This window comes from Schistocerca americana, chromosome 4 (assembly GCF_021461395.2).
Source record: "Schistocerca americana isolate TAMUIC-IGC-003095 chromosome 4, iqSchAmer2.1, whole genome shotgun sequence".
NCBI classification, from domain to species: Eukaryota; Metazoa; Arthropoda; class Insecta; order Orthoptera; family Acrididae; genus Schistocerca; species Schistocerca americana.
Window position 1 is genome coordinate 125,471,867 of NC_060122.1, and position 12,897 is coordinate 125,484,763.

The window sequence follows — 12,897 nt, forward strand, 5'->3', positions numbered from 1 at the left end:
ATGTTTTCCTTCAGTGTTCGAGCGAGCCTAACACAAAATGTCTCAATCACGCTACAAGGGGGTGACAAAGGCTGTGGGACGCGTCCTCATACCGTGCTGGACCTCGTTTTGCCCGGCGTAGTGCAGCAACTCACCATGGCATGGACTCGTCAGGTCTTTGGAAGTCACCTGCAAAAAATGAGCCATGTTGCCTCTATGGCCGCCTGTAACTGCGAAAGTGTTGCCGGTGCAGAGTTTTGTGCACGAACTGACTTCTCGATTATGTTCCGTAAATGTTCTATGGGATTCACGTCGGGCGATCTGGATGGCCAAATCATTCGCTCGAACTATCCAGATCGCTCTTCAGATCAATCACGAACAGCTTGGCCCAGTGATATGGAGCACTGTCACCCATAAAAAAATCCATAGTTGTTTCAGAACGTGAAATCCGTGAATGGCTGCATATGGTCTGCAAATAGACAAACATAGCTACTCAGTCCACTGCGCGTAAACACAGCCCACACCATTATGGAACCACCATCAATTTTCACAGTGCCTTGTAGACAACCTGAGTCCATGGTTCAGTGCGGTTTGCGCCACACTCGGAACCTACCATCAGCTCTTACCAACTGCAGTCGGAACTCATCTGACTATGTCACTGTTTACCAGTCGTCTAGAGCCCAACCGACACTGTCACGATGCCAGGGGAGGCGCTGCAGCGGTGTCGTGTTGTTAGCAAAGACACTCGCGTCGTTCATCTGCTGCCACAGCCCATTAACGCCAAATTTTACTGCTCTGTCCTAACCGATACGTTCGACGTAAATACCACATAGATTCATATGGCTATTTCACGCATTGTTGCTTGTTTGTTAGCGCTGACAGTTCCGCTTCGTTGTCCGTGGTGAGAGGTAATGCCTGAAATTTGGTATTCTCGGCACACTCTTGACACTGTGGTCTCGGAATAATGATATCCCTAATGGTTTCCGAAATGTAATTTCCCACAAGTCTAGCTCCAACAACTACTCCGCGTTCAAAGTCCGTCGTGCGGCCACAATCACGTCGGAAGCCTTTTTCACATGAATCACCTGAGTACAAATGACAGCTCCACCATTTCACTGCTCTTTTACACTTTGTGCGCGCGGTACTACTTGCCACCTGTATGTGTGCATATCGCTATCCCGCGACTTCTGTCACATTGGTATAGAACGTGACGATCATCCAAGACCACGTTTGCGCCTACCACTGTTCCGCAAACTAGGGAAGAGCAGCGTGGCCGGATCTACGGGGTATGGCGGTGGGGATAAATCGGAGTATCTCCGCGGGTGGTAATTTCAGGGGAACCTAAATTCATAATCTTGATGAAACAAACCTTGTTTCACAAAGCGCCCACGATCTAGCGTTCGTTGCTCTGTCGATTAATCATATGGATTTGAAACCCGTCTCTATTGGTTACTGAATCTTTTTCAAGACATTCTAAGTTCATGCCTGAACGAATCATAAGTTGATTTTTGAATGCGTGCATAGTGTATGTGATGCCTCTCCCAGGAGAATACCCATCGCATTTGAAATGAAAACTTTGCCGCAGAAAAAAAGAGACGGGCCTATACCAGCTGAGCCGAACAAACCCGACCAGATGAATACCAATCGCTGTTTGTTTATGTGGTTGATAGGGTGTGCGATTGATAAACGTTGTTATAATTACTAGCGCAATCTATAGATTCAGACTACCAGGGTGGAAATAATTGACTAACAAGAATAACAACCAAGAAAGATTACATATTATTTTCCCGGTGTATTATTTTCTCGGTCTGTTTTTGCAGATCGCTACACTACTAACAAAGGGCCAGTTGTACACTCACTGTGTAGCAGCTGTTTAAGTTCTATTCACGGAACAGAGCGGGAAACGTGTTGTACGAACACGTAATAACGCCTAACTGGAGAATAAATGCGAAATAACTATAACGGTGATTCTGGAAGTGTTAGTGAAGTTAACCGGAGAATAAGTTTTGCCAGTGGCAGGAATGGTTACAGAATTAGTTATGGCAAGAATTTCAACATTCTAAATTTCTATAAAAATTTCGTACTACTACTACTACTTTTCAGGAAACGTTAGCGCTAGGATTTCACCCGGAACAAGTCCCGCCCACTCACCCCCACCGGCCACCGGTTCACCCCCGGTTTTCCCAGTCTTTGTTCGTGGACTGGGCATCGTTTCAGTTGACCCATGTGGTTTCCGCGTTCGGCTGCACGTTGCGGCAGAGCATTGTTCTTTTAGCCGATTTATTTAACATATTTCGCGTGTGAAGTGTTTTGCTTGTTAGAAGTGTTTCATCGTGTATTGCGTGTGAAAAGTGTTAAAAGTGTTTTATAGTGTTAAAAGTGTTTTGGGTGTGTTTTATCGTGTACCGTCTGTGTGTGAACTATTCGTGTGAAAAGCGTTTCGTGTGTAGTAATAGTGTTTAATAATGAGTTCTTTTAAGTGTGAAGTTTGCGGCAACGAGTATAGTTACCGCAAGACTCTGAAGAGGCATATGTCCACAGTCCATCCACAGAAGCTGAGCGAAATGATGCCTCCTGTTACAGATAAGGAACCTTCGTGTACATACCAATGCTACATATGCGACAAGGATTTTACATGTAAAGGTAGTTTAAAACGCCACCAACAAAATATTCATGGCCAACCGCAACGGCAAGGGTTTAAGTGTACAATGTGTGCATTTGAAACCGATTCAAAAAAGTGCTGGATCGATCATTTTCAGTCTGCACACGGATTATGTGTGAAACCAGAAGCCCTGGAATTCTCCAGTGAAGAAGAATTTTTAAAATGGAAAGAAGAAATGGATTGTGCTACACATTCCAAATTCATTGAAAGCTGTGGCACTAAATTTTACGATGAGGGCCCCACATGTTATTACGTTTGCCATCGCTCAGGTCAGTTTACCTCCAAAGGTGATGGGAGAAGACATCTGAAATTGACAGGAAGCAACAAAATTAATGGCAAGTGCCCTGCAGAGATTAAAGTACAATACAAAGAAGGAAAATGCCACGTTACTTTTGTGTCCACTCACGTTGGTCACGATCTGGACCTAAGTCATCTCAACCTGACGGAAAAAGAACGGATGAATATAGCTGAAGACATTGCTGCAGGAATCCCATTTCCTACTGTCCTCCAAAAAATTCAAGAAACAGTGCAGAGTTCGAATTTGGAGAGAGTGCATCTTACAACGATGCAGGATTTGCATAATATTGCAGCTGCGTATAACCTGTCTTCAAAGTCAGTCAGACATTCAAATGATGCGATCAGCGTTGAAGCTTGGGTGCAAGAAGTGCAGCAAAGTGACAATCCATGTGTATTGTTCTATAAGCCTCAAGAAACAATTAATGATCTGTACCCTGAACTGAAAAGTGAAGACTTTGCATTAATTATAATGAACAACGCACAAGGCGAAATATTAACAAAATATGGAGGTGACTGTATTTGTGTCGATGGAACTCATGGCCTAAATGGCTATGATTTTGAAGTTACAACATTACTTGTACTGGACGATATGAGGCAAGGATTTCCATGTGCTTTCCTCATATCTAACAGGAATGACTCAGATGTTTTGAGTATATTTTTCAATTGTGTTAAGTCTCAGGTTGGACAGATTTCCCCAAAAGTATTCATGACGGACCTGGCAGAATCGTATAGTATCGCTTGGAACAAAACAATGGGACATCCTGAAATGAGACTTTTCTGTACCTGGCACGTCGATAGAGCCTGGAGGGCCAATATTAAGAGCAAAATTAGAAGTTTGGACAAGAGAAACGAGGTGTACAAACTTGTTAAATCGTTAATGCAGGTAAGAGATGTTGCTGTGTTTCAAGAATCCTTGATAAAAGCATTGCAGAAACTCAACAGCGATTCAGAGACTTCAGAATTTGGTCACTATTTCAAGACGTATTATGAAAAAAATGTGAAGTGTTGGGCATATTGTCATAGGATGCGATCCGGACTCAACACAAACATGCACCTGGAGAGCATGCATAAGACATTGAAATATATACATGCTAATGCAAAGCAGGTAAAACCTTTGGACAAAGGTATATCCGCTTTGATGTCGCTTGTAACAGCAAAGCTGTTTGACAGGCTCATTGTCAACGTGAAAGGGAAGCTAACAAGTAAAATGAAAAACATTCGCCGTAAACACAAATGCAGCATTCTGATGAATAAGGACTCAATTAGGAAGGTAGGCAGAAGTCGGGAAGTACCAGCCACAAAATCACATGAAGTTTACCTTGTACAAGAAAATAATATCTTCTGTAACTGTAAATTAGTGTGCACTGACTGTAAAGTGTGCATTCATAGGTATTCCTGCACGTGTATTGATTATAGCATTAAGTTAAATATGTGCAAGCATATACATAATGTTTGCCAACTAGACAGTACAGAACAAAATCCTTTTGAAATTTCTGAATTACAAGATGCAGTAGCTACAGATGTTGGAGATACGTCTTGCATTAATGAGAAAGAAGTGATTTTGAAGCAAGTAAGTGGAAATGCTAATTCCTGCACCCCAGAAGCATTGGCAGAAGAGAAGAGAAAAATTATTTCTAGGTTTTCAGAAATTGTTTCTGGTATGTCAGCTACTGAAGTTCAGCTGGCTAACAAAATGGTGACTTCGTTGAAGGTTAATGTAGGTGCTGTTCGCACCAGTAGTGGTATCTCTTTCATTAGCCCACAAAGAAGTCTCAAGAGGAAACTTTTGCCCCAGAGGAGGCTGTTTTCAACAAAGAAGACAAGTTCCTCAAAACGCATATCCATGGCAGTTCCTAATGCAGAAGAAACCAACAACATCCTGAGAACACTTCTGGATGGAGGTCTGTACCATTAATTTGCAACTATTTGCATTTAATATTAAAATATTTTAAATGTTCAAGTGCCCAAATCTGTTGTGATTAGTTCTACATTGGGATGTAGTATGAACATTCTGACACGAAAATCACTTCAAAATTTTATCATTACATAACATGCCTCATACAAATGAAGATAGTGACATAAGTTCCCTATCAATTCCACCTCTTTATACAAACTGATAACCATAATCTAGGTTATAATACATATGTAGTTACTCCTTCAGGTAGACAATACATGGTTATCACCGAAGGCTATAGTCTATTGTGGTAGTTCATATGGTGTTACTTCTTTAGACAGATAGGGCTGCTACTTGACATTATTATCATTTGGTACATTTTCTACAGTATGATATAGTATGAATATCCTTCAGATATCTTACCATGTGTGCTTCAGTATTATTATTACTATTTTGTCATACTTCCCCTTTCAGATTTTATTTATAAATTTCATGTTCATGTGATGTGGAGTTTTTTCATGTAGTTCTAGTCTCTGACTGAATCACTCTCACTGAAAAACCTGTGTGTTATGTTTCAGCTCCCACTATGGCTCAGATAGTATTTTTTGTAGTCTAAAAGCATTGAGGAAATTAGTTTTCTGAGAACCCCAAAAAATAATACATTAGGTGATGATTGAAATAAAATATTCACAAGATATATTTTTTTAAAATTTAATCAGTGATATTATTTATGGTGTTCATGATTTTGTTTTTTTACTTAGTACCCTGCATTGTTAACTCGACGATATCATTTTAATTACTGGTACACATATCTTTTTGACAAATTTTTTTTATCAAATAGTGTATTTCACATAAACATTCCACAGCCTTTTTTTGTGGTGAAGTGAACAATTCCTGGGTTAGCACAGTTAAATTATTTTTTATTTGCTGTGGTGTGCTGCTGTATTTCCACTCAGTCATTCTATCAGTATTGCTGGAACCTGCAAATAAGTTTGAACTTAGAGTACACAATGATATGTCATGCTTTGTTCAGTCTGATATCATCCTCTACACAGATGACTCACAAGTAATAGGCTGCTATAACACTGATGAAAATTTAATATGCCACATTGAGTAAATGCTTGGAGAATAACGTGCTTTCTCTGTATGGCAGATTAAGTATGCCATTAGAATTACTGAGTGAAAACACAGTGGCACACACAGCAGTGAGCCACGCAACAAGCATCACCTGGTATGTGATGGTAATTCCATGAAATGGACCACACTGCATGTGATATATCTTCTATTTCACACATCTCCAGTGCAATTTTTCTGTTCTATGTATGGAACATGATTAATAATCCTGTACCTGTCAGTTCGTATGTGCAACAAACTTTGAGTCAACCAATGCAGCAACAGGTCCAAAATAGCACACCAGGTATCAGATTAATTCTGTGTTGCACACAATACTGAAATGCCTTGTGAGACATCTCTATATTCATGTATGCCCAATGTTACTTCCCTGTTTCAATATACAATGTCTGCATTCTGATTTATTGTTTAATTGTTTACTTACAGAGCCTGACACTGAGTGTGATCGGCAAGGTTTTGGTATGCTATGGCAGCAAGAGCTTCCACACACCACACCAGGTATGAGATTAATTCTGTGTTAGGCACAATACTGAAATGCCTTGTGAGACATCTCTATCTTCATATATGCCCAATGTTACTTCCCTGTTCCAATATACAATGCCTCCATTGTGATTTACTGTTTAATTGTTTACTTACAGAGCCTGACACTGAGTGTGATCAGCAACGTTTTGGGTTGCCATGGCAGCAAGACCTTCCACACACCACACCAGGTATGAGATTAATTCTGTGTTAGGCACAATACTGAAATGCCTTGTGAGACATCTCTATCTTCATATATGCCCAATGTTACTTCCCTGTTCCAATATACAATGCCTGCATTGTGATTTACTGTTTAATTGTTTACTTACAGAGCCTGACACTGAGTGTGATCAGCAAGGTTTTGGGTTGCCATGGCAGCAAGACCTTCCACACACCACACCAGGTATGAGATTAATTTTGTGTTAGGTACAATACTGAAATGCTTGTGAGACATCTCTATCTTCATGTATGCCCAATGTTACTTCCCTGTTCCAATATACAATGCCTGCATTGTGATTTACTGTTTAATTGTTTGCTTACAGAGCCTGACACTGAGTGTGATCAGCAAGGTTTTGGGTTGCCATGGCAGCAAGACCTTCCACACACCACACCAGGTATGAGATTAATTCTGTGTTAGGCACAATACTGAAATGCCTCATGGGTCATCCTTATATTTATGTATATCCAATATTTCTTTCCTGTTCCAATACTGAATGCCTGCATTGTGATTTAATGTTTACTTACAGGACCTGTCAGTGAATGAGTTTAGAATGGTGCTTTCGATAAACCATGAAAGCAAGAGCTTCCACACAGCACACCAGGTATGAGATTAATTCAGTGTTATGCACTATACAGAAATGCCCTGTGACTCATCACTAAATTCACATATGCTCAATGTTACTGTTCTGTTCCAATGCACTATGTCTGCACTCTGGTTTAATATTTACTTTCAGGGCCTGTCGGTTTGTCTGTGTGACACAGCAAGTGTCACTGAAAATGGCAGCAACACATCCAACATGCCACCTTAGCTAGCTATGTCTGTCCCAGTAGCTGTGTGGTTAGAGAGACTGATAGGTACGCAGGGTCTCAGGTGCAATTCCTGTCCAAGTCGGAGAGTCTAGCCTCTCGGGGGCTGGGTTATGTGTTGCCATTATCACCATTTTACCTTTTTTCAAATGCAAATCACCAAAGTGGCATCATCTGGTGAAGACTTGCAGTAGGCAGCCGAATGGTTCTGCATAGGATCTCCTGGACAGAAATGCTATACGGTCATTTCGTTTCACTCTAGGTAAGAGACTGATTCTATGTTATGCACATTTTTGAGATGAGTTGTGAGTTATCTCAGAATTCGTATATGCTTAGTAAATTTAATATTTATTTGCAGGACTCTAGAGTAAGCAGTGAGTAGCTGTGTACACTATGATGCTTTGTCATGACTGACACCTAGCATGGCAATACAGCATGCCACTATAATGGTGTCAACAGTGTTGGATAGTTTGTCTGCTCCAATGGATGGTGGTGCATGAGAAATAGACTTGTCAGGAAGGCCAGTCGGACCTCTGTACCCCAGGTTTGCAGTTTGGCCAGTGGATATTTGGAGCAAATCCACTAACACTCAGGTATTCAAAAGTTTATTTATTTATCTTTAACATCACAGGATCATGTTTCCATATCTGCATCCATCCCTCCATCCCCCATCCCCATTCCCCAGTGAGAGGGGTCATAACTATTTTGTGAGGTCATAACTATTTTGTGAGTTTGTGCATGGAGCACATAAGGCTCCTAGTAATTGAATCCTTTCTACTTTTCCAGGCTGCATTAACTCTCCCGTGCTCATCCATCCCTGTCCTCACTTCTTTCCCTCTTCCCTTTCTTTATATCTCTGTTTCCTTGCTTACACTGGCCTGGCAATCCAGGTTTTTTGCTATCTCTTACAGTTTTATTCTTCTTGCTTTTCACTTTCCTATTTGGAGTGTTTGGTCCCTCTTTGGAGTTTGAACTCCTCTAAATTTGGTCTCCATGGTGTGAGCCACAAGGGGAACACCTCCATACATGAAGTCTTTGGCATGTGGCCTTACCAGCTCTTCCATTTTTTACCTGAAGCCATTGTCCTTTTCATGCTCTACAGCTAGCATGGTACCCATTTCATGGGGTGTTATGTACTCTTTTGCTTGTGTCCTCTGACAACACAGGGATCACAGTTCTGATACTTGAGCTGCTACCTCCCTGTGTATGCCTAGGAGTAGTGGCTTGTCGCTCTGGAGCATTGGAACTCTCAGCAACAGCTCCTATTCCAGGTGGCCATTGGTGTGGCTGAGTAGTGCATTTTGATGTCCATTACTCCTCAATAGCCTTTGAATATGTTTCAGGGTGTCATTTCTCATAGTGACCTCATCTTCCAAACTGGTGAACTTCAGGACAGTCTGGAATGGCAAGGCGTTCATTTTGTTCAGAAAGGCTGTAAGGACAACCACATTGATAATGACCACTTTATTCGGGTGTCAAGGTTATGGTTTATCAGTGTGATGTGAAACCGTATTGCTTCACATCAGATTCCTTTTTGCTCAGTCTTGCGCTGACTCTTTGAGTCCACCACCTTCCCAATAAACTTCTTGCAATAAGGGGACTCGTACCGCATGGCCTACAGCGGATCTACCATCCTCTGCTATCTTTGTATTGGTCATACCAGGTTGACTCAAGCCTCTTACTCCATAATGATCTGCCCCCGCCCCCCACCCCTCACTGTAATCCATATTTTACTAGACTCCCCCATCTTTTGGCCTTTCGCATTAAACATGCTCTTCCACTCTTCATTGTTCCAGACGTTAGCAGACGACCTTGCGTAGTTACATCTGTCTTCGGTTATCATCCTAAAAGTGGTTTGTCCCCTATATTTAAGTACCTGAATTTTCTTCCATAACTGGAGGCCTTCATCATTGCCTTCATTCCGGCCAGGTTTCCCTCCCCCATTTCTCTCCATTTTGTTTGGAATTTTGTGCTGTTTCCTCCCCACCCCCTCTTCTTGTGTCATCTTCCCCTGGTGTTGTCCCGATTGTCACAGTCGTGGTATGATGTGGGGACCGGCGTGGGTTTGCAGTGATTCCAGCACCCTGTTGCACATAGCATGAGTGAGGCACATTATGATCTCCCCCTACTCCTGTTCTTTATTCTTCCTGCAACCCCAGGGTTCCTTCTGCATCTTTGACTGTTTTCTTTTGCCATCGACTAGACTGTGCTGTTGGTTTTTTGCTCCCGCAGCCTCTGACATTTTGGAACTTGGGACTGATGGCATCACCATTTGATCCCTCTCCCCATTCAAACAATCAATCAATATCTGCATCCAGCAGACAGCCAGTGAGACTTAGTATCTACTCTGTTAGCATCTGTGTCAGGATGTTACTTGGATTAATGACAAGTTTGAAATTATTACTTGTTTCCAAATACAAAAGCCATTTTTGTTCCCTGATAAATTAGGGGTACAAACTATGTGCCAGTATTATGGAAATAACAACCAGTTAAAAATAAAACATTCTGGAATATGAGAAATTTGGTTATAGATAACTTTTGAAATAGGGGATTTTAAAAAAATGTAAAATATATACTACAAAGTGGAATCAAAAAGGCTTTCAGCTGAGTTGTATATCAAATGACTTATCCACTCATTCCTAATTCCACCTCCATGTGTTTATACGGATCATGAAATAATATTTATTTATGAAATTTATTTTTAGGTAAATGAGTTACATTATCAGGAAAATTGATTGTGAACAATCAGATTTAGATATATTCCCAGCTAGAATAAGAAAATATTTAACCTGTTTAACAGTTGTATGTGTGTTACTCATCTAGATGGATAAAAAATAAATATATATTACAAGTTGATGATTGTAACTTACTCTGTTTTAATTTAGGGATGGGTGACAAATGCATAGTCATCAACAGGTATTAGACTGAGCCTGAATCACAGTCATCACTGCCCAGCTCGGCTTGGGAGCGGAGTGACCTAGCAATGCTACCATTCTAGGCTGGTGGCAAAAGCAGCATCAGTTCCTGGCAGTGCATAATATCCCACACATCAGCAGAACTGCCATACCAGAGGATGGTGAAGATGTAAGGAAGATTGATGTTTGACATCCTGTCACCAGTGAAGTCATCAGAAACAGAGCACAAGCTGTGGCACTTTCAAGGACAGAGAAGAAAATCTGCCTTGGCCTTTCAAAGGAACCATCCCAGCATTTGCCTTCAGTGATTTAGGGAAATAATAAAAAACCTAAATCTGGATGGCAGGACACAGAAAGGAACCAACATGTTCCACAATACGAGACCAACATGCTAGCTAATGTGCTATAAATCTTCATCCAGAAGTGTTCTCAGGATGTTGTTGGTTTCTTCTGCATTAGGAACTGCCATGGATATGCGTTTTGAGGAACTTGTCTTCTTTGTTGAAAACAGCCTCCTCTGGGGCAAAAGTTTCCTCTTGAGACTTCTTTGTGGGCTAATGAAAGAGATACCACTACTGGTGCGAACAGCACCTACATTAACCTTCAACGAAGTCACCATTTTGTTAGCCAGCTGAACTTCAGTAGCTGACATACCAGAAACAATTTCTGAAAACCTAGAAATAATTTTTCTCTTCTCTTCTGCCAATGCTTCTGGGGTGCAGGAATTAGCATTTCCACTTACTTGCTTCAAAATCACTTCTTTCTCATTAATGCAAGACGTATCTCCAACATCTGTAGCTACTGCATCTTGTAATTCAGAAATTTCAAAAGGATTTTGTTCTGTACTGTCTAGTTGGCAAACATTATGTATATGCTTGCACATATTTAACTTAATGCTATAATCAATACACGTGCAGGAATACCTATGAATGCACACTTTACAGTCAGTGCACACTAATTTACAGTTACAGAAGATATTATTTTCTTGTACAAGGTAAACTTCATGTGATTTTGTGGCTGGTACTTCCCGACTTCTGCTTACCTTCCTAATTGAGTCCTTATTCATCAGAATGCTGCATTTGTGTTTACGGCGAATGTTTTTCATTTTACTTGTTAGCTTCCCTTTCACGTTGACAATGAGCCTGTCAAACAGCTTTGCTGTTACAAGCGACATCAAAGCGGATATACCTTTGTCCAAAGGTTTTACCTGCTTTGCATTAGCATGTATATATTTCAATGTCTTATGCATGCTCTCCAGGTGCATGTTTGTGTTGAGTCCGGATCGCATCCTATGACAATATGCCCAACACTTCACATTTTTTTCATAATACGTCTTGAAATAGTGACCAAATTCTGAAGTCTCTGAATCGCTGTTGAGTTTCTGCAATGCTTTTATCAAGGATTCTTGAAACACAGCAACATCTCTTACCTGCATTAACGATTTAACAAGTTTGTACACCTCGTTTCTCTTGTCCAAACTTCTAATTTTGCTCTTAATATTGGCCCTCCAGGCTCTATCGACGTGCCAGGTACAGAAAAGTCTCATTTCAGGATGTCCCATTGTTTTGTTCCAAGCGATACTATACGATTCTGCCAGGTCCGTCATGAATACTTTTGGGGAAATCCGTCCAACCTGAGACTTAACACAATTGAAAAATATACTCAAATCATCTGAGTCATTCCTGTTAGATATGAGGAAAGCACATGGAAATCCTTGCCTCATATCGTCCAGTACAAGTAATGTTGTAACTTCAAAATCATAGCCATTTAGGCCATGAGTTCCATCGACACAAATACAGTCACCTCCATATTTTGTTAATATTTCGCCTTGTGCGTTGTTCATTATAATTAATGCAAAGTCTTCACTTTTCAGTTCAGGGTACAGATCATTAATTGTTTCTTGAGGCTTATAGAACAATACACATGGATTGTCACTTTGCTGCACTTCTTGCACCCAAGCTTCAACGCTGATCGCATCATTTGAATGTCTGACTGACTTTGAAGACAGGTTATACGCAGCTGCAATATTATGCAAATCCTGCATCGTTGTAAGATGCACTCTCTCCAAATTCGAACTCTGCACTGTTTCTTGAATTTTTTGGAGGACAGTAGGAAATGGGATTCCTGCAGCAATGTCTTCAGCTATCTTCATCCGTTCTTTTTCCGTCAGGTTGAGATGACTTAGGTCCAGATCGTGACCAACGTGAGTGGACACAAAAGTAACGTGGCATTTTCCTTCTTTGTATTGCACTTTAATCTCTGCAGGGCACTTGCCATTAATTTTGTTGCTTCCTGTCAATTTCAGATGTCTTCTCCCATCACCTTTGGAGGTAAACTGACCTGAGCGATGGCAAACGTAATAACATGTGGGGCCCTCATCGTAAAATTTAGTGCCACAGCTTTTAATGAATTTGGAATGTGTAGCACATTCTATTTCTTCTTTCCATTTTAAAAATTCTTCTTCACTGGAGAGT

General features: G+C 40.9%; 2 protein-coding genes and 1 long non-coding RNA gene across 3 annotated transcripts; 2 read left to right on the forward strand and 1 right to left on the reverse strand.

The window, feature by feature from the left end:
* The first annotated feature begins 3,206 nt into the window (after window positions 1-3,206).
* LOC124613295 lies at window positions 3,207-4,853 on the forward strand. Its single transcript, XM_047141990.1, has one exon. The coding sequence runs from the start codon at window positions 3,207-3,209 to the stop codon at window positions 4,851-4,853; it is 1,647 nt and encodes a 548-aa protein (XP_046997946.1).
* Window positions 4,854-6,389: 1,536 nt separating this feature from the next.
* Window positions 6,390-7,096, forward strand: LOC124612624. Its single transcript, XR_006979555.1, has 3 exons — window positions 6,390-6,461; window positions 6,814-6,885; window positions 7,025-7,096. It is a non-coding gene; the product is annotated as an uncharacterized LOC124612624 (long non-coding RNA).
* A 3,730-nt stretch (window positions 7,097-10,826) lies between these two features.
* LOC124613296 lies at window positions 10,827-12,467 on the reverse strand. Its single transcript, XM_047141992.1, has one exon. It carries the CDS (start codon window positions 12,465-12,467, stop codon window positions 10,827-10,829), a length of 1,641 nt encoding a protein of 546 aa, XP_046997948.1.
* Between the last annotated feature and the right edge of the window lie 430 nt (window positions 12,468-12,897).

Coding starts and splice junctions, on each gene's coding strand:
- LOC124613295 (XM_047141990.1), top strand. CDS start 3,207: ATGCAGGATTTGCATAATATTGCAGCTGCGTATAACCTGTCTTCAAAG.
- LOC124613296 (XM_047141992.1), bottom strand. CDS start 12,467: ATGCAGGATTTGCATAATATTGCAGCTGCGTATAACCTGTCTTCAAAG.